The sequence below is a fragment of the Cervus canadensis genome, chromosome 9 (assembly GCF_019320065.1).
Source record: "Cervus canadensis isolate Bull #8, Minnesota chromosome 9, ASM1932006v1, whole genome shotgun sequence".
NCBI classification, from domain to species: Eukaryota; Metazoa; Chordata; class Mammalia; order Artiodactyla; family Cervidae; genus Cervus; species Cervus canadensis.
In genome coordinates this window covers 50,978,485-51,000,708 of record NC_057394.1, presented here as the reverse complement: position 1 = coordinate 51,000,708, position 22,224 = coordinate 50,978,485, and the positions used below count along the sequence as shown (strand labels likewise).

Here is a 22,224-nt window from a genome sequence, read left to right as displayed (position 1 = left end):
TTCTAAGGAACAGCATCTTTTAATTTGATGGCTGCAGTCACCATCTGCAGTGATTTAAGAGCTCAAGAAATGAAATAAAACAAATAAAATCTGTCACTTCTTCTACTTTCTCCCTTTCTGTTTGCCATGAAGTGATGGGACTGAATATCATGATCTTAGTTTTTTTCTTTTAATGTTGAATTTTAAGCCAGCTTTTTCACTCTCTTACCCTCATCAAGAAGCTCTCTAGTTCCTTTTCAGTTTCTGCCATTAGGGTGGTATTATCTGCATACCTGAGGTTGCTATATTTCTCCTGGAAATCTTGATTCCAGCTTGTGATTCATCCAGCCCAGCATTTTTGATGATGTACTTTGCATAGAAGTTAAATAAGCAGGGTGATAGTATACAGCCGTATTGTACTCCTTTCCCAACTTTGAACCAGTCTGTTGCTCCATGTCGGGTTCTAACTGTTGCTTCTTGACCTGCATACAGGTTTCTCAGGAGACAGGTAGAATGGTCTGGTATTCCCATCTTTTAAGAATTTTCCACAGTTTGTTCTGATCTACACAGTCAAAGGCATAGTCAATGAAGCAATTATTTTTCTGGAATTCTCTTGCTTTTTTTATGATCCAGCAGATGTTGGCACTTTGATCTCTGATTCCTCTGCCTTTTCTAAATCCAGCTTGAACATCTCGAAGTTCTCAGTTTACATATTGTTGAAGTCTAGCTTAGAGAATTTTCATCGTTACTTTGCTAGCATGTGAAATGAGTGCAATTGTGTGTTAGTTTGAATATTCTTTGGCATCGCCTTTCTTTGGGATTGGAATGAAAACTGACCTTTTCCAGTTCTGTGGCTACTGCTGAGTTTTCCACATTTGCTGACATATTGATACTTTAACAGCATCATCTTTTAGAATTATAAATATCTCAGCTATAATTCTATCACCTCCTCTAGCTCTGTTCATAGTAATGCTTCCTCTGGCCCACTTGACTTCACACACAGGATGTCTGGCTCTAGATGAGTGATCACACCATTGTCTTTATCCAGATCATTAATACCTTTTTTGTATAGTTTTTCTGTGTATTCTTGCCACCTCTTCTTAATCTCTTCTGCTTCTGTTAGGTCCTTATGGTTTCTGTTCTTTATTGTGCTCATCCTTACATGAAATGTTCCTTTGATAGCTCCAGTTTTCTTGAAGAGATCTGTAGTCTTTCCCATTCTGTTGTTTTCCTCTATTTCTTTGCATTGTTCACTGAAGAAGGCCTTCTCATCTCTCCTTGCTATTTTCTTGAACTCTGCATATGTTTTATATAGTTTAAAATAATTAACAGGCTTTTTTTTCTGTTTTAGCAATCTACTAAAATAATTGGATTTCTTGTGCATAAGTGTTGTTAAATATATTTTTAATGTATAAATCTATTTTATAACTCACTTTTCTCACAGAGTTTGTCAAAACACAATAGAAGCAATATTGGAACCGAAGGTGGACCACCTCCTTTTGTGCCTTTTGGACAGGTAATGACTTTCATTTTGGCAGATGCATTTTAATCAGCAAAAAGTATTTTTCATTTATATTCACGTTGTGCTCAGTTTTGTGCTGACCTCTTCACTCAGCAGTCATAGGAGTTAGGTGGAAATATATTAATTATACAAAATTGATAATTGTGTTTTTTTCCCTTTATTTTAAAGTTTTGGTGTAGATTCTTTTCTTAAAAGCCGTTAACCCAAAGATTCAAAGATTCAAAGAGTTAAGAGACACACCCGATGTCAATTTAAGACTAAGATAAGATGGTGGTGGGGGCTTTTGTTTTTTGAGAGAGAGAGAAATGCAAATGTAAGAAGACAAAAGTATGCTATGATTTCTCACTTTGTTCATTAAAAACAAAAGAGGGAGGAAAAATAAAAGCATCAACAGAAGAATTGATAGGAGACAAAAAAGTTGGAACAAGGAAGGGCATCATTGCACTTTAGGAGGACCTACTCTCCCAGCTGTCCCTTCCGAGACTCTATTCATCTGCCTTCATCCAAAGACTCATCTTAGTCAAAGACTTAATTTTATTTCCAGTTGGTATTTTCCTTTTCCACTACAGCAGCCCTGATCTTTCTCTCACATAAGCGAAACATTTTTATTTCCTAATTATTTCCTAATTTTCAACCACCTTGCTGCAGAATGTTACCTCAAGGTAGCTCCTCAGCTGGCCAGTATCTTGTCTTTCTGGTTGTGCTAAACATCAGATTGCATTCAAAAAAATCTCCTTTAGCTTGTCCCTGCTTTATACCTGAAGAATCCGAGAGTAATCCCTCTGACTGCTTGTTCTTTGTCATATGATGCTACTAAAATTTAGCACTTGGTAACCTGCCTTGCATTTGAGCTTTATTTCCTTCAAGAGTGCTGACTCAAAAGTGAAGATAAGTTGCGAACACAGCAGCTAGGAAATTGAGATGTACATCTCAGTAACAATTTTAAAAAAATTTGGTATGAGAATCATATTTAGTTGATCAGGAAATAAATGAACAGAATAAGTTGAATGGCATCCTCTTCAAAACCCTTTTTTGGAGGATCTACTCAAAATTAAATAATTCATTCTTGCATCATGGCTATTTTGAAAGTATTTAAAAACATATGCCATTTTTTATTGTGCTTAAGAACATGTGAAATTCAGTATAAAAGGAGGCATGATCTATGCTGATGATATTCTCATTTCTATAGTGAAAAATCCCAAGAATGAAGAGATTCTATTAACTTATATTTGAAAATAATAAGTGCTATTTTTAAAAATGTTCTTTCCTCATAAACATTTTGGGGATAATATTTCTTTCATAAATTGCTAACAGAGACTTTTAATTATTTTCAAGAATTTAAAGTATATATAGCTCTTTTTTTTTTTTTTTTGGAATTCAGTTCAGCCTCTCAGTTGTGACCGATGCTTTGCGACCCCATGTTCTGTGGCATGGCAGGCTTCCCTGTCCATCACCAACTCCTGGAGCTTGCTCAGACTCATGTCCATCGAGTCGATGATGCCATCCAATCATCTCATCCTCTGTTGTCCTCTTCTTCTCCCGCCTTCAATCTTTCTCAGCATCAGGGTCTTTTCCAATGAGTCAGTCCTTTGCATCAGGTGGCCAAAGTATTGGGATTTCAGCTTCAGCATCAGTCCTTCCAATGAATATTTAGGACTGATTTTCTTTAGGATTTACTGGAATTTGTCTCAAGAGACTAAAATCCCACAACTTTGCAGCCTGACTGAGGGAGAAAGTATGTTTTTAGCTTTTGATTTGGTTTATAAGTTCAAAGACATCTTTCTATATGTAAAAGTAGCTATACTTTTTGGAATTAGGAAGTATGTTAAAAGTTACAGTTTCAATAATGTTATTTGTTTATGAAGTCCATTGTGAAAATCTCTTATTCAGCATCTTAGCCTTGTACATTGGTTAAAGACAGAGTATGCTGGCTGTGTGTTGGAATCAGCTATGTTATATGTATATTATTGAACATCTGTATTTATTTGAATTTATTTGAAAGCATATTTTTCTTTTTAAAATTATTGAGTTGAAAAAGGTTCATTTTATAGGAGTTTTGCTGCTAGGATTAAAAGGGAGCATTGAATTCAGGGCTTATTTTAATCATTGAGGGCTTTCTTCATTTGTCTCAAGAGACTAAAATCCCACAACTTTGCAGCCTGATTGGGGGAGAGAGTATGTTTTTAGCTTTTGATTTGGTTTATAAGTTGAAAGACATCATTCTATATGTAAAAGTAACTATACTACTTAACCCTCATGGATATTGTGACATAATGTGGAAATCAGCTCTTAAAAAAAAACCAAATTTTCTTCTTGTGCAATAGTCTAGACTGTTTGAAATTTTAAATTATTTTAAATCATTATCCTAAAATGAAGCTTAGAATTTTTGGTTTAATGAAGGTTTTAAATATGCTCCCCCCTTTTAGATGGCTATATTTAGTGTAGCTTTCATTTATTTACTAGTTACAGTTAAAGTTACTTCAGTTAGTTTTCTACCTTTATTTTAAAATCTGGGGATAGAGTTATATTTTTATGGGCTCTTACTTGTTGTGATTCAGATACTTCTTTTGAAGATATACACTTTCTTACAAACAGTTGAATCCCTTCTGATATTACTGAAGCATTTTGTTTTTATTTGTTACTACCAGAAGTGTGTGTCTCATATCCAAGTGGATAGCAGAGAACTTGATCGAAGAAAGACATTACAAGTGACAATGCCTGTCAAACCTCCAAATGATAATGATGAGTTTGAAAAGCAAAGGACCGCTGCCATTGCAGAAGTTGCAAAGAGCAAAGAAGTAAGAAGCTAAATCATCGCAAATTTCTCTTATTCCTTGCCTTTGTGTTCTATTTAGATTACTCACAATCATTATTGTCTTTTCGCATAAAGTAACTAATTGAACAAACTTTTGACATTCTTTTTCCATATTCTATCAGTAGAGAATATCCTGGTACCTTTTGGAGTCTTAAGCTTACACCATTTTACTTGTAAACATTCCTTTTCCAAGTCTCCTTAACAATTCCATTAAGTTGCTTTTGCTGACAAACCACCCTTCTTTTCTCCCTCTGTCTTTTCTTCTTAACTTAACAGTATACAACTGAACACAGTGAACACAGTAACCTTTTTTTTTTTTTTTTTAAAATGGTAGAGGGGTTCCTATTATTAGTTGGGATAGATGATACTTTCTGAGGAAAGTTTTCTCCTACAGTAGAAACCTTGGAGGGGTTCAGGTAAAAACTAGAAGGTAAATCAATGGCTCAGGATTAACAATTTTGTCAGTTTTCATTCTTAAACCTAATGTATAGTAAAAAACAATTTTTATCTTTGGATTAAATGTGCATTTATACATACCCTCTCTTATTTATCATTATTAGACAAAAGGTTTTCTTTTCATTATTTTTAATTTCTTACTTATTTGAAATAGGTTGTTTCTCTAGTTATTTATTGATTTGTAGCTTTTGATAAGAAATTTTAGTTCATGAATTAGTTGGTTGCTTAGACAGTATTTTCTTAACCAGTGATATTGAAATAAATTTCTTTATTTAAAACCAGCAATAAACTTTAGCTAAAAATTTTTTTCCTATTTAAATTCAAAATTTAAGAGGGGACTTCTTAAGTTTTGGTAGTTCTTCCCACAGTGTCATTCTACTATCTGTTTATGATAGGCGGACAAGAGCACAAATTCTGGAATCAGGCAGCCTAGGAGAATACACTACTGAGAACTTGGGTAGATGACTTACATTGTTTGCCGTGCTCTTTATCTGTGAGAAGGTGATAGCAGTGGGACAAGAGCACAAGCTCTGGAATCAGGCAGCCTCGAAGCATATGCTTCTGAGAACTTGGATAGATCACTTACATTTTGTACCATGTTTTATTTATCTATGAAAGATAATAGCAGTAGTACCTACTTCATATGTTTACTGTAAGAATTAAAATTGCTAATATTTAAAACACTTAGGATACTACATGGCACAGGTCATGATGTTGTTACCAAATTCCTGTTCAGCTGCTTATCATTCAAGAATCCAATACTGAGAGTGTTGGTTAAAAGGAAATATGGCTTTATTGAGGAGGCTGAAAATTCTGAAGAGAAAGGTGGGAGTATGTTCCAAAAAGCCAGCTCCCAACTTGCCAGGTTTTGCTTGGAGATTACATAGGGGAAAGAGGAAAGGGCTACGGTGCTCATAGGGAGGGGGCTGTCTTCTATTTTCAGAGATGATTGTCTTGATCACACAATTCCAAGTAGCTATCAAGTCTCACTTGTGATTGGAACATTATCTAAGTCATAAATCTTTGGTTAACTATTTCTGGAGAATAAGGAACAAGGGTGAGGTTTATAGAACAGCTAACTAATCTTTAGTCTCAGTGAGCACCAACAGTTTTCTTCATTCAGCAAGCTAAGCTAATGTTGAACTAGGGTAGAAGTCAGGCATCGCAAGCATAAGGTCACAGCCATATCCTAACTAAGGAACAGTGCTGGAATGATGCAGAGGAGCTGAGATCCCTAGTTGTAGCTTCACAGCCTCAGTTACAGTGTTAGGTTGTTACGTCACTTCTGTGCGACCCTGTAGACGGCAGCTCCAGGCTCAGGATTCCTTTGCTGTGATCTGCTTCGTCCCTCAGTCGTGTCTGACTCTGTGACGCCAGGGACCATGGGGTTCTCCAGGCAAGAACACTGGAGTGGTTGCCACGCTCTCCTCACTCTTTTCCTAAAAGCCTTCGATAAATGTGACTATTGCTATTCCTCAGTGTTTTCTCTAAGGCATGTTTAAAAATCATTTTAATATCTCTGAAATTAATTCATTTTATCCAGTTAGCATAAAATGTATTTCTTCCTTTCCCAAAAACTGTTAAAATTATGGAGTTTCAGAAGAGGATATTGGGAATATATCAGTTTCTTAATGATTATAGCAAAGGTATTATTTTGATTTACATATTTCTCAGACAAACTTTCTTTCCAAAATTTTGTTTGATGTCTATTTACTGGACTCTAGCTAATATATGGTAATAGGCTTCATTTTTTAAAGTCATAATTGATCACATTTTATTTTCCCATATGTATTTGTAAATAAAGAATCATAGTTTTCTAAAGCAGAATTTCAACTTTTCAGTTTATATGTAAGAGTTGATTGGAGGCTCAAAACTATAAGAACATGCCCAAGGTTACCCAGTGACAATTCTGGGACTAACCTACATGTATTACAGTAGAAGATTATATCTGTGTCTATGTATCTTTCTATACAGATGAGTATACACATACAAATTCATATTTAATGAGTGTCTAAAAAGCAAAATTATATAACAGTGTAATTTACCTGGAAAGATATTTTGTGTCCATCTATTTAACTACTTAATGTGGATTTGGTGAAATCTACTGCAGATGACCAAGTGATGTTTTTCATTCCTTTCTTCCTTTAGTCCTTCATTCAACAAATATTTTTCTGAGAACTTGTAATATGCCAGGAAGTATCTTAAATGCCTTGGTTTAAACAATGACTAAATATACAAAAGATTTCTGCCTTTATCAAGCTTACCTTTTAGTAAGTTAAACAGACTGGCATAGTAATAAGTATGTAAATTATATGGTAGGTTAAAAGTTGATAAGTGCCATGGGCAAAAGTAAAGTAGGATGGGCAGTTAGGAAGGTGTTGGTTGGTGAGGGGAGTTGGGGGGGGTGTGCAATTGAATATAGGATGGTCAGAGGAGGAGTACAAGACGGCAGAGGAATGGGTGGACGTGGAGTACATCTCTCTCCATGGATACATCAGGAACACACCTTCAGACACAGAAGTGCACACAGAACACCAGCTGAGAGCAGACAGGAGCACCTGACCAGCAGAAAAGAATATACAGAACCACACAAAACTCAGTAGGACGAAGGAACTAGGGGGAAAAACAGGAGTGTTAGTAGGACTGGACCTGCCCTCGGCAGGAGGGGGAACTGAAGCAGGGGTCCGATCCCCACATCAGGGCAATTGTCTGAGGCAGAGGAGAAACATTTAGGGCTGAGAGTGAGGAAGCTGATCTGTGGCAGCCTAAGTGGAATGAGAATCAGACAGTCCTTGTCGCAGCCATACATACCCCAGACAGGGATGCAGGTCCCCTGGAAGGCTCAGCTGCTGGGAGATGGAGTCTAGGGATTGTGGAGCAGCCAGGGTAAGGGTTGCTGTTGACTGCAGAGAGACGGATTGAGGAGATAGGAGGGAGGAGATTGTGGTGGGACATGCCTGTGGAGGAAAGCCAGGCAGCCATGGAAGCAAGGGATACGGCTGAGTCATGCGTAGGGGCTACAGCCATCACCATAGCCTCTCTCTCCACACTCCACCATTGGCAGCTGAACAATGGAGAGGCTGGCCCATCAAATACCTGATGCCCTGAACTACAGAGTAGGACCCCATCCAGGGTGCCCTTTAAGTGCCTGATGTGCCAAACTATAGAGTAGCGCCTGACCCAGGGTGCCACTTGAAGTGCCTGGCACACTGATTTACAGAGTAAGACCCCAGCCCGGGAGGCCCCTCTATGTGCCTGACATGCCGAGTGACAGAGAAGAACCCCAGGCAAGGGAGCCCTCTAGGTGCCTGAACAGGTGGAGCTACAGAAAAAGACTGGCCAAAGAGGCCTACTGATCACCAGCTACAAGAGGCTCGAAAAAAGACTCTGATCGGGCCATACCTCCTGCGGCGGAGGCAGTCTGTGTCCCTGCACACTTAGCGCCGCCAGGGTCCCCGAAAGCCAAGCAGCTGAGCCACCTTCACGCCCACCTGTCACGGGCAGAGCTGCCACAGGCAAAAAACATCTTGCGTCTGTGCATGCAGGGTCGCTTCAGTCGTGTCTGGGCTCTTTGTGACCCTGTAGACTGGCCTGCCAGGCTTCTCTGTCAGGGAGTGGGGGGGTTCTCCAGCCAAGAATACTGGAGCGTATTGGCCAATACTGGTTGCCATATCCTTCTAGAGTACTGTATTTCCTGCTGCCCTAGCTGCCAGCTCTCCTAAATACCTGGTGCTGCCAGACCCCTGCGACCCAAGCAGCTGCATCATCTCCACACTTGACCCTCATAGGGGCAAACCCAAGTCCTCTGAAGCAAACCCCAGTGGATGACCCACATGTACGGATGAAAATAAAACCACAGTTGAAACCCAGGGGCAGTGTGGTTAAGGAAAAAAGACCCAAAACCTTCCCACCAGCTGTACAAGCTGTGCATTAAATCCACACGATTAGCTAGGCAGACTCCGTGTCTTTATAAAAGCTCATTGAGAGCTCCCACAAAAGAAATCACTAGTTCTGATAGCTGTGCATTGCAAGCAAGAACATACAGGAGTAGGACCAGATTAGAATCTGAGCTGCCCCCACAGTAGGTCCAGAGATCAGCAGAGTGTTGGAAGGCATGCTAGGGAGGTGAGGTGGACTGCGACTCCCAGCAAGGGAAAGAACTCTTGAGCAGTGATTCAAGACAAATATTTATTTTTCTTGTGTTTTGACTTGTTTTGTAGATTCTTTTGGATTTTTTTCTCTTTTTTTCCCTTCTTTTTGCCCCTCTGTTGCAGTTGTCAATTTTATGGGCACTGTGAAATCTAATTAAGCTTTTGAGCTTTTTTTTTTCCCTCAGTCACATTTTTTACTATTGTGATAAACCTCTGCCTCTTTATTGGACTTTTGCAGTTCTATGGAATTTTCCTCTTTTTTTCCCCCCCTTTTTCTTTCTTCTTCTGTTTTTTTTTTCTCTTTTTTTATAATTTTAATTTTTTTAAACCTATTATATTCTTTCTACATTTATTCCTTTGTTTGCCTTTCCTACTGTTCTTTTTGCCTTGCAGTTAGTCTTTAATATATATAAATCTTCTTAATCTACCTTTATTTAACTTTGCATATCTATTCTTTCTTTCTTTTCTTTCTTTCCTTTCCTCTCAACATATTTGTTAGTTTTGTTTTCATTGCTTTATTCCCCACTTGGTGCCTTGCTTTAGTTTTGTTTTCCAGTTTGTGCTTTAGTTAGTTTTGTTCTTACCTGGTAAATATAATTTTTATTTCCTTTGTTCACTAGGTCAATCTATTGTACTTTATTTTTGTTGGACTGTATTGACTTTGCTCATGTGTGTATATGCATATGAGTATATTCCATTTTTTAAATTATTATTTGTCTGATTTTGTAATTGCCATTTGTCTGGGATTCATATTTGGTTTCTCGTTTTTGGATATTTGTTTTAATCTCACTTAATGCCATAACAAACCACTTGTAGAATCTTCGTTCCTGACCAGAGATCAAGCCTTGAGACTTTGGAGTGGGAGCACTGACTCCAAAACCCTAGACTATCAGAGAACTAACCCTAGGGAGTATCAAACAGTGAGAACTCACACAAAGGAAACCACTTGAATACAAGACCTGGCATCACCCAAACACCGGTAGCACCTGTGCAGGATGCCTAATCTAAACAACAAATAAAACAAAAATACAAACCCAATCATCAGCAGACAGAATTACCACCTCACTCAGCTTTGCCCATCAGAGGAAAAACAAACAAACAAAAACTCACCACAAATATCACCCAATAGGAAGCTTTCACAAATACTGGACCAGCCGTAGGAGGGCAGAAACCAAAAGGAAGAAAGAATTCAACCTTGAAGCCTGGAAAAAGGAGATCTCAAACACAATAAGTTAAAAAAATAAAAATAAAAAGGCAGAGAAATACTACACAAATGAAGTAACAAACTAGAAACACAGAAGTCCAAATAAATGAAGAGGAAATAGGCAAACTACCTGAAAAAGAATTCAGAATAATGATAGTAAAGATGATCAAAAACCTTGAAAACAAAATGGAGAAAATGCAAGAATTAATTAACAAAGACCTAGAAGTATTAAAGAATTAGCATACAGAGACAAACAACACAATTACTGAAATTAAAAATACTCTAGAAGGAATCAGTACCAGAATATCTGAAGCAGAAGACCAAATCAGTGAACTGGATGATAAAGTGTTGGAAATAACTTCTGAAGAGCAGAATAAAGTAAAAAGAATGAAAAGAACTGAGGATGGTCTAGAGACCTCTGAAACAATATCAAATGCACCAATATTTGAGTTACAAGGGTCCCAGAATAAGAAGAGAAAAAGAAAGGGTATGAGAAAATTTTTGAAGAGATTGTAGTTGAAAGTTTCCCAAACATGGTAAAGGAGATGGTCAATTAAGTCCAAGAGGCACAAAGAGTCCAATAGAGGATAAAACCAAGGAGAAACACACCAAGACACATACGAATCAAACTAGCAAAGATAAACACAAAATATTAAAAGCAACAAGGGAGAAGCAACAAGTAACATACAAGGGAAACACCTACGCTGATCTCTCAGTAGAAACTCTACAGGCCAGAAGGGAATGGCAGGATATATTTAAAGTACTGAAAGGAAAAAATCTACAACCATGATTACTGTACCCAGAAAGGGTCTCATTCAAAATTAATGGAGCAATAAAAAACTTTTCAGACAAGCAGAAGTTAAGAGAATTCAGTACCACCAAACCAGCTTTACAACAAATGTTAAACCAACTTATATAGTCAAGAAATACAAGAGAAGAAAAAAGATCTACAAAACCAACCCCAAACAATTGAGAAAATGGCAATAGGAACATATATATCAATAATTACTTTGAATGTAAATGGATTAAATGCGCCAACCAAGAGACTCAGACTGGCTGAACAGATACAGAAATAAGACCCATATATATGCTGTTTACAAGAAACGCACTTCAGATCTAAGGACACATAAAGACTGAAAGTAAGAGGATTGAAAAATATATTCCATGCAAATGGGAAGCAAAAGAAAGCTGGAGTAGCAATCCTCATATCAGACAAAACAGACCTTAAAATAAAGGATATTACAAGACATAAGGAAGGACACTACGTAATGATCAAGGTATCAGTCCAAGAGTAAGACATAACAATTGCAAATATCTATGCACCCATCATAGGAGCACCTCAATACATAAGACAAACACTAACAGACGTAAAAGGAGAAATTGACGGTAACACAATAATAATAGGAGACGTTAACACCCCACTGACACCAATGGGCAGATCATCTTAACAAAATAAGGAAACACAAGTCTTAAATGATACATTAGATGAGATGAATCTCATTGATATCTTCAGGACATTCCATTCCAATGCAGAATACATCTTCTTCTCAAGTGCACATGGAACATTCTCCAGGATATACCACTTCTTGGGTCACAAATCAAACCTCAGTAAATTTAAGAAAATTGAATTTGTATCAAGCATCTTTTCTGACCACAACACTATGAGACTAGATATCAATTACAAGGCAAAAAACTCTAAGAAACACAAACACATGGAGATTAAACAACACGTTTCTAATTAACCAACAGGTTACTGAAGAAATCAAAAGGGAAATCAAAAAATTTCTAGAAACAAATGACAATGAAAACATGACAACTCAAACCTATGGGATGCAGCTAAAGCAGTTCTAAGAGGGAAGTTTATAGCAATACAATCCTACCTCAAGAAATAAGAAAGACATAGAATAGACAACCTAAATTTACACCTAAAACAACTGGAAAAAGAAGAACAACCCCCGCCCCCCAAAATTAGTAGAAGGAAAGAAATCATAAAGATCTGAGCAGAAATAAATGAAAAAGAAATGAAAGAAACAGTAGTAAAGATTAATAAAACTAAAAGCTGGTTCTTTGAGAAGATAAACAAAATTGACAAATCTTTAGCCAGACTCATCAAGAAAAAAAAGAGAGAAGAACCAAATCAACAAAATTAGAAATGAAAAAGGAGAGGTTACAACAATCCAGAAATGTTAGACAATGTAGAAATACAAAGGATTATAAGAGACTATTTTGAACAACTATATGGCAATAAAATGGACAATCTGGAAGAAATGGACAGATTCTTAGAAAAGTTCAGTCTTCCAAGACTGAACCAAGAAGAAATAAAAATTATGAACAACCCAATTATAAGCACTGAAATTAAAGCTGTGATCAAAAATCTCCCAAGAAGCAAAAGCCCAGGACCAGATGGCTTCACAGGACAATTGTGTCAAACATTTCAAGAAGACCTAATGCTTATCCTTCTAAAACTCTTTCAAAAAATTGCAGAGGAAGGAACATTTCCAAACTCATTCTACAAGGCCACCATCACCCTGGTACCAACAAGGACAACATAAAAAAAGAAAACTACAGGCCAATATCACTGATGAACATACCTGCAAAATTCCTTGGCAAAATTTTAGCAAACAGAATTCAGCAACACATTAAAAAGCTCATATACCATGATCACGTTGGATTTATTCCAGGGATGCAAAGATTGTTCAATATATGCAAATCAATCAATGTGATACACCATATTAACAAACTGAAAGATAAAAACCATATGATAATCTCAGTGGATGCGGAAAAAGCCTTTGACAAAATTCAGTACCCATTTATGATTAAAACTCTTCAAAAAATGGGCATAGAAGGAACCTACCTCAACATAGTAAAGGCCATACATGATAAGCCTACAGCTAACATTGTTCTCAATTGTGAAAAACTGAAAGCATTCCCCCTAAGATCAGGAACAAGACAAGGGTGCCCACTTTCCCCACTATTATTCAACATAGTTCTGGAAGTCCTACCTATAGCAGTCAGAGAAGAAAAAGAAATAAAAGGAATCTAGATCGGAAAAGAAGTAAAGCTCTCACTGTTTGCAGATGACATGATACTGTACACAGAAAACCCTAAAGATAGTATCAGAAAATTACTAGGGCTAATCAGTGAATTGAGCAGTGTTGCAGGATACAAAATCAATACACAAAAATCACTTGCATTTCTATATACTAACAATGAAAAACCAGAAAGAGAAATTAAGGAATCAATCCCATTCACCATTGCAACAAAAGGAATTAAATATCTAGGAATAAACTTACCTAAGGAGACAAAAGAGCTGTACACAGAAAATTATAAGACACTGATGAAAGAAATCAAAGACAAACAGATAGAGAGAGAGTCCACGTTCCTGGGTAGAAAGAATCATCAGTTCCTGATGAAAGAAATCAAAGACAAAATAAACAGATAAGGAGAGAATCCACGTTCCTGGGTAGAAAGAATGACTATACTACCAAACACAATCTACAGATTCAGTGCAATCCCTATCAAATTACCAATGGCATTTTTCACAGAACTAGAACGAAAAATTCCACAATTCATATGGAAACACAAAAGACCCTGAATTGCCAAAACAGTCTTGAAAAAGAAGAATGGAGCTGGAGGAATCAACCTTCACAACTTCAGACTATACTACAAAGCTACAGTCATTAAGACAGCATGGTACTGGTACAAAAACAGAAATATAGACCAATGGAACAAGATAGGAAGCCCAGAAATAAACCCATGCACCTATGGGTACCTTAATTTCAACAAAGGAGGCAAGAATATACAATGGGGCAAAGACAACCTCTTCAATAAATGGTGCTCTGAAAACTGTACAGCTCCATGTAAAAGAATGAAATTAAAACACTTCCTAACACCATGCACAAAGATAAACTCAAAATGAATTAAAGACCTAAATGTAAGACCAGAAACTATAAAACTCTCAGAGGAAAACATAGGCAGAACACTTGATGACATAAATCAAAACAAGATCCTCTATGACCCACTTCCCTAGAGTAATGGAAGTAAAAACAAAAGTATACAAGTGGGACCTGATTAAACTTAATAGCTTTTGCACAGCAAAGGAAACTATAAGCCAGGTGAAAAGACAACCCTCAGAATGGGAGAAAATAATAGCAACTGAAACAACTGACAAAGGATTAATTTCAAAGATATACAAGCAGCTCATACAACTCAATAGAAGAAAAACAAGCCAATCAAAAAGTGGGGAAAAGACCTAAACAGACATTTTTCCAAGGAAGACATACAGATGGCTAACAAACACATGAAAAGATGCTCAGCATCACTCATTAGAGAAATGCAAATCAAACTACCTCTCACCAGCCAGAATCACCATCATCAAAAAGTCTACAAACAATAAATGCTAGAGAGGGTGTGGAGAAAAGGGAGCCCTCTTGCACTGCTGGTGGGACTGTAAATTGATATAGCCACTATGGAAGATGGTACGGATATTCCTTTAAAAACTAGGAATAAAACCACCATATGATCCAGCAATCCTACTCCTAGGCATATACCCTGAGGAAACCAAAATTGAAAAGGACAAATGTATCCCATTGTTCATTGCAGCACTATTTATAATAGCTGGAAAATGGAAGCAACCTGGATGTCCATCGACAGATGAATGGATAAAGAAGTTTTGGTACATATCCACAATGGAATATTACTCAGCCATCAAAAGGAACAGATTTGAGTCAGTTCTGATGAGGTGGATGAATCTAGAGCCTATAATACAGAGTGAAGTAGGTCAGAAAGAGAAAGATAAATATTGTATTCTAACACATATAAATGGCTTCTAGAAAAATGGTACTGAAGAATTTATTTACAGGGCAGTAATGGAAAAGCAGACAGAGACTTGTGAGCATGGGGAGAGGAGAGGAGAGGGTCAGCATCTGGAAAAGCATGAAGTCACTGAGTTCAGAAGGATCACTGCTTACCTCTTCAAAGGCAATAATCGCTGGAAACAGCGTGGAGCTGTGTGAGAAAGATAGCATGTACACGGACACAATGCAGTATGCCTCTGAATCTGAAGATACTAAATTGGCTGAAGAGCTCCTACAGTGGGTTTTGCAGGAAGAAAAAGAAAGTGCTCTGGAGTGTGTCTCTTTGCTGGTTTTGGTCTTTTAAGGCCAGATGTTATCCTGGAAATTGCATGGAGGCACAATATTATGGCTTTTGCCATGCTGTATTTCATCCAAGTCATGAAGGAATACTTGACAAAGAGTTAGATGCTTCAAAATCACTGAGAAAAGGAGGAACAAGCTACAGCAACGCAACCTATTGTTTATGGTCAGCCCCAGTTGATGCTGACAGCAGGACGCAGTGTTGCAATCCCTCCACAGGCAGCTTTCGCTTGTGGTTACTCTGCACCACCCTACGGGCAGCCACAGCCTGGCTTTGGGTACGGCATGTGAGATGGAAAGCTGATCTGTAGTCACCTGTTTTCATACCGAAACGTCGTCTCTACCCACTTCTCAGTTTATAACGGGAAAAACAGGTCTTAACCTTTATTTCATGAAGGACTACTTTTTGTTTCTAACTATAAACTCAGATCACTTATGTTAAAAGCTTATTTCACATTCTGCATCATTGTAGAATTTATTTTCAACGGGGAATAGTTTCAATGTTTTATTCACTTGGGCTTTTCTTCTTCCTACCTCATTCCTTGAAGAACTACTTAATACTCAATCTGTTGTGAAGAACCTGATTTGCAGTCTGTAGTGTTTAAAGAAAAAAAACCTCTAATTAATCGAATCTCCTAAATTTAGTGTATGTGAACAGCTTGCAATATGTATTGTTTAAGTGCATTTAAATCTCTTTTATTCAAAGAAAAGCTGAAGCCAAAACACTCGTATATGACCATGCAAGATTTTCAGTGTCAACAAAGACAACACAAATGAGCATGTACTACATGGGATCGCAGTGCTGTCCAAATTGTTTGAAAAATGCATTACAGACAACTTGGCTGACTTTTAAGTGAGCATAAAAGGCCCTCTAACCTATGCAGGTTTCCTCATGACGCATATAGAAGACACTAGTGTGTTTCTGCTCACTTCATATGTAACAGGCGCCCTTATGTTATGCTGTATCCAGTGCTTTTTCTGTGGGACCATTCCATTCAGGAGCAGAGCACTGTGATTCCAATCTGTGTGTATTTACTAACCCTTCCCTGAGGTTTGTGTATGTTGGATATTATGGTGTTTTGGATCACTGAGTGTACAGAAGAAAGAATTCAAGCAAAATATTGCTGTTCTTCAGTAGTTTTGTTTGTGGAATTAGAAATTATTCAAATTTAAAATAAATTACTGGTGTGTGGAAATAAAAAAGATAAAAATAAAATAGGATGGTCAGAAATTGAGAATTCTTTGAAATTCTTATATAGTTTATATTCTAGTAAGGACAATAAATAATAGAAACATACTAAATAAGTAAATTGCAAATTTCAGCCTTAAATAGAGAAATTTGATTAGGCTTCAAGATGATGAAATTTGTGTCAAAAATTGAAGGCGGTAAGAATTAGTGACATGGTTATCTGAGAAGAGTGTTCCAGGGAGAAGGAAAAGCTGCTGCAAAGGCTCTAAAGCAGGAGTTTATGTTGAAGGAATAGCACTGTGACCAGTAGAAGCAGAGAAGACAGAGGGACAAGTTCTAGAATATAAAATCAGAAGTGATAATGGAGGTTAGCTTATGTAGGGCCCTGTAAGCCATCTTAAAGACAGTCAGAAGGAAATGAGGAGCCTTTGGAGGGTTGTCAGCACATCAATACATCAGCTGACCTACATTTAGAAAGCCTAATTCTGGCTGTTGTGTTCAGAAAGGGAAGATGGGAATCATACAAGTTAGGGAATTATTGAAATAGTCCAGGGGGAGAAAAAGTTTTGGTAGTGATGGCAGCTGTAATAGGTAGTGTGAACTGTTCAGATTCAGCTATTTTGAAAAATACAACCATCAGAGTTTCTGAGAGATTAAATACAGAGCTTGCGAGAAGAGGTGTTACAAAAGACTTCAAGGATTTTGCACTGAAAAATTAGCAGGTTAAAGTTGCTTACTTTGAATTGGAAATGACAGGGTTTGAACAGGGTGTTCTGTTTTGAACGTGTTAACACTGAGGTGCCTTTCAGGCATCCACCTGGCAATGTCTAATAGGCAGTGAGACAGTAAGGTAAAGGGTGAGGTTTGGGATGGATGTATGCATTTGAGAGTGAAATGCATATGAATGATATTTAAAATCATGAGGTCACATGTGATCCTCAAGGGAATGGGAGCTGAAGGGAAGGGAAGAGGATAAGGAATAAACCCTTTAGCATTTTAACCTTACCAGTTGAATGAAAGAAGCTGAACCAGCCAAGGTGTGACCAGTAAGATAGGAATTAAACAAGAGAATACAGAAATCATATCATGGAGTGTGATGTATTGAATTTATCAAGGTCTGTTAAACATTCTGTAAGATGTGGCTTGAAAATTAATGTAGAGTTAGGGAAGTCATTCATTCTCTTCACATTCTGTATAGATGGTGGTAAGATAAACTATAGATGTACAGATGAGTGGGTTGATGTGGTAAAAATCTATGTAAGTTCTTTAATGATTATTTTAGTTTTTCCAGTGAGGTAGTAAGCATGGTCATACAGTCACAATGAGGGAGAAGATGTTTGAAGTTTGAGGAGCTAGGAGACATGTGAAATAGTGGTTGGGAAGATTGGGAGGTGAATGGCCTAGGAGAATGTACTACGATTGCTAGGCCGCATGAAGGCCCACTTAGGTTTCATGGTCATGATGGTCTCACAGATGCCTGATTCACATCAGTTACCTTATGGGTAATGTTTATGTTGTGATGTCTTTAGATAGTTGTATGTTTAGTGAGGAACAACTATTTTACAGCAATGAAAAGCAGTTCTGAAAATGCTGTTTATCTTGTTCCTTAATCCATAAAATGGAAAGAAAATAAAGAAATGTCTCCAGAAGATGGAATTATTTCACTGGCACCAAAAGAAAAGGCACTTTTGGAGTTACAGAATTTAAATTCTGGAAATACATTTAATTTGGAACAGGTCAGGCTTCAGACTTTTCAGGTAACTCTGTTCTATTATATTAAAACAGTAATGTTGCCATCTTTCTGTTATGAGTGTTTACCATGTGCCAGTTACTGAATTCATTACTTGATGTGATGATGTTATTTAACCCTCCCATTATCCCAATGAGGTTGGTTTTTTGTTGACAGTGCAGTGTGACATGTGGGATCTTAGTTCCTGACAAGGAATCAGATCTGTACTTTGTGGAGTGGAAGCGTGCAGACTTAACCACTGGACCAGCAGGAAATTCTCTTATTCCTGTTTTAAGGATGAGAAACCCAGAGCTTATGGAAAGTAGAAGTTAAGTGACTTGCCTGAGGGCTGGAACTAGGAAGTGGCTCAGCAGAGATTTAAATAGAGGAAAACAATAGAATGGCAAAGACTAGAGGTCTCTTCAAGAAAATTAGAGATACCAAGGGAACATTTCATTCAAAGATGGGCAGATAAAAGACAGAAATGGTATGGACCTAACAGAAGCAGAAGATATTAAGAAGAGGTGGCAAGAGTACAAAGAAGAATACAAAAAAGATCTTCATGACCCAGATAACCACGATGGTGTGATCACTCACTAGAGCCAGACATCCTGGAATATGAAGTCAAGTGGGCCTTAGGAAGCATCACTACGAACAAGCTAGTGGAGGCGATGGAATTCCATTTGAGCTATTTCAAATCCTAAAAGATGATGTTGTGAAAGTGCTGCATTCAACATGCCAGCAAATTTGGAAAACTCAGCAGTGGCCACAGGACTGGAAAAGGTCAGTTTTCATTACACTCCCAAAGAAGGGCAATGCCAAAGAATGTTCAAACTTCTGCACAATTGCACTCATCTCACACGCTAGCAAAGTAATGCTCAAAATTCTCCAAGCCAGGCTTCAACAGTACGTGAACTGTGAACTTCCAGATGTTCAAGATGGATTTTAAAAAGGCAGAGGAACCAGAGATCAAATTACCAACATCCTCTGGATCATAGAAAAAGCAAGACAATTACAGAAAAACATCTACTTCTGCTTTATTGATTACACCAAAGTCTATGACTCTAGATCACAACAAACTGCTGAAAATTCTGAAAGAAATAGAATATCAGACCACCTTCCCTGCTTCTTGAGAAACCTGTATGCAGGTCAAGAAGCAACAGTTAAAACCGGACATGGAACAATGAACTGCTTCCAAATTGGGAAAGGAGTACGTTAAGGCTATATATTGTCGCCCTGCTTATTTAACTTATATGCAGAGTACATCAAGCAAAATGCCAGGCTGGATGAAGCACAAGCTGGAATCAAGATTGCTGGGAGAAATATCAATAACTTCAGATATGCAGATGACACCACCCTTATGGCAGAAAGTGAAGAGCAACTGAAGAGCCTGTTAATGAAAGTGAAAGAGGAGAGTGAAAAAGTTGGCTTAAAACTCAATATTCAAAAAACGAAGATCATGGCATCTGGTCCCATCACTTCATGGCAAATGGATGGGGAAACAGTGGAAACAGTGAGAGACTTTATTTTGGGGGGCTCCAAAATCACTGCAGATGGTGATTGCAGCCATGAAATTAAAAGACACTTGCTCCCTGGAAGAAAAGCTATGACCAACCTAGACAGCATGTTAAAAGCAGAGACATTACTTTGCCGACAAAGGTCCATCTAGTCAGCGCTATGGTTTTTCCATTAGTGTGTATGGATGTGAGAGTTGGACTATAAAGAAAGCTGAGTGCCGAAGAATTGATGCTTTTGAACTGTGGTGTTGGAGAAGACTCTTGAGAGTCCCTTGGACTACAAGGAGGTCCAACTCGTCCATCCTAAAGGAAATCAGTCCTGAATGTTCATTGGAAGGACTGATGCTGAAGCTGAAACTCCAGTACTTTGGCCACGTGATGCAATGACCTGACTCATTGGAAAAGACCCTGATGCTGGGAAAGATTGAAGGCAGGAGGAGAAGGGGCGACAGAGGATGAGATGGTTGGATGGCATCACCAACTCAATGGACATGAGTTTGAGCAAGCTCTGGGGGTTAATGATGGACATGGAAGCCTGGTGTCCTGCAGTCCATGGGGTTGCAAAGAGTCGGACACAACTGAGCAACTGAACTGAACTGAAGCCTCTATTCTTACATATACTACATTGTTTCTCAGTCTGATAAACTTTGTATCACATTAATATAAACTCATATTTTTCCTTATCGTTGCATAAATAATGACTATCAAGACATTTCAAATGTTTTGTTTTGTTTTTTTTTGCTGGATTGCAGGTAACAAAATTTGAATGAATCCAATAATGAATCTCTGAAGATGTGGTTTTAATTTTGATTTGAGTTAAATTTAAATATTGTGATGTATCAACTACCTTATAGAGATATTTAACGTGTTGTCCATTGATGATCATATTACATCATTTTTCTGTTTTTCAGGTTCTGTTTCTTTATATTTTCATATGATTCAAATAAATTTCTCAGTCTTATTTAAATGTATATCTGAAATGTTTTCTTATTGTAGTCATTGTAAGACACTTTAAGACTATTACTAGTTACCCTAATAATAATCAAGTGTTGGCTTCTGCTTTTATTAGGTTTTTTAGAAAACTATAAAGATATTATATAACCAGAAGCATAATTTGATATTGTACAAATAACAACCGTGAGGTGCTTTTCAATCATGAATTTGTATCTTTCTAAACCAGTGTTCTAATGTTTCCACAGTGGTTTTGATAAAACAGAAATGAGATCAGATTTCATTACACAAAGAAATATTCAAATAAGTCAGACAAAATAAGAACTAGGACTACAAAAGTTTTATACATGGTTGATAAGGTGTAGCATGGCGCAGTGTATGCATGCTCGGTCATGTCTGTCTCTTTGTAACCCCATGAACTGTGGCCTGCCAGGCTCCTCTGTCCATGGGATTTCCCAGGCAAGAAATACTGGAGTGGGTTGCCGTTTCCTCCTCCAGGGGGTCCTCCCGACCCAGGGGTTTTCCCTGCCTCTCCTGCACTGGCAAGCTGATTCTTTGCCACTTGTGTCATCTGGGAAGCCCCCAAGATACAGCATACTATGCAATTAATATAGATAATAAATCAGTAATTAGACTTTTAATCCAGTATTAAAATTTGTATTATTTGTTTACATTCTTCGATTATAGAATATAGAATATTATTCCTGTTACTGGATCATGGGTGTAATGTAACTGATTCCTAAATAGGTTTGGTGCCTTGCTAAAGAAAGCCTTGACATGTAGCTGGACTTGTAACATGTGTATCATTATATCAGTCAAGTATTTTACTGGAATAATTTTTGACATCTCATCTCCATAATACTTGTATTATTTTCTATATTGCTGTCTACTTAAGTTTATTCTAATGATTTTCCTTGAAGATATAAAAATTATAATCATATAATTTTTTTAATTCCCTCACCTGGACTTGTGGAAAGAGGAGGTTATGACTAGTAGATGTTTAGAAAGAATTAGTTAGCATTTCACTTTTTTCCTGTTAAACATAATTAGGAAACTTAAGTACTTCAGTTTTACTAGATGTTTTTAGTCATAACTTAGACTTTAAAGCTTTTTAAAATTCTGTTTATTTATATTTATTTTGTCGTTTTCTTATCTGAAGACCAAGACATTTGGAGGCGGCGGTGGTGGTGCTAGAAGTAATCTCAACATGAGTGCTGCTGGTAACCGAAATAGGGAAATTTTACAGAAAGAAAAGGCAAACAAATCAGAGGGAAAACATGAAGGTGTCTATAGAGAACTGGTAAGACTGAAGAACCAACCACAAAGTTTGCATCTTTTTTTCTTCAATAGTGTTGTTTTTAAATTCTCAGAACCACCACTAACTTTTTGAGTATATTATAGACAGTGTCACAAGTCTAAGAAGACTTTCATTAAGGATTCCATTTAATTCATGGAAAATTTGGATTATTTGAAAAATAATTTACTTAAGTAAAATTTACTTAACTTTCTAATGTGTGAATGATGTCTTTTGGAGTGGACTGATAAAAAGTCATCA

General features: G+C 37.3%; 1 protein-coding gene across 2 annotated transcripts in view; it reads left to right on the top strand.

The window, feature by feature from the left end:
• Window positions 1-22,224, top strand: part of TDRD3 (tudor domain containing 3) — a 204,160-nt gene that overhangs the window by 103,453 nt on the left and 78,483 nt on the right. For both annotated transcript variants that reach the window (XM_043477358.1, XM_043477357.1), the window contains 3 exons: window positions 1,424-1,495; window positions 4,150-4,299; window positions 21,829-21,969. In XM_043477358.1, coding sequence (XP_043333293.1) covers window positions 1,424-1,495; window positions 4,150-4,299; window positions 21,829-21,969 — 363 coding nt within the window. The remainder of the gene's footprint in view (window positions 1-1,423; window positions 1,496-4,149; window positions 4,300-21,828; window positions 21,970-22,224) is intronic.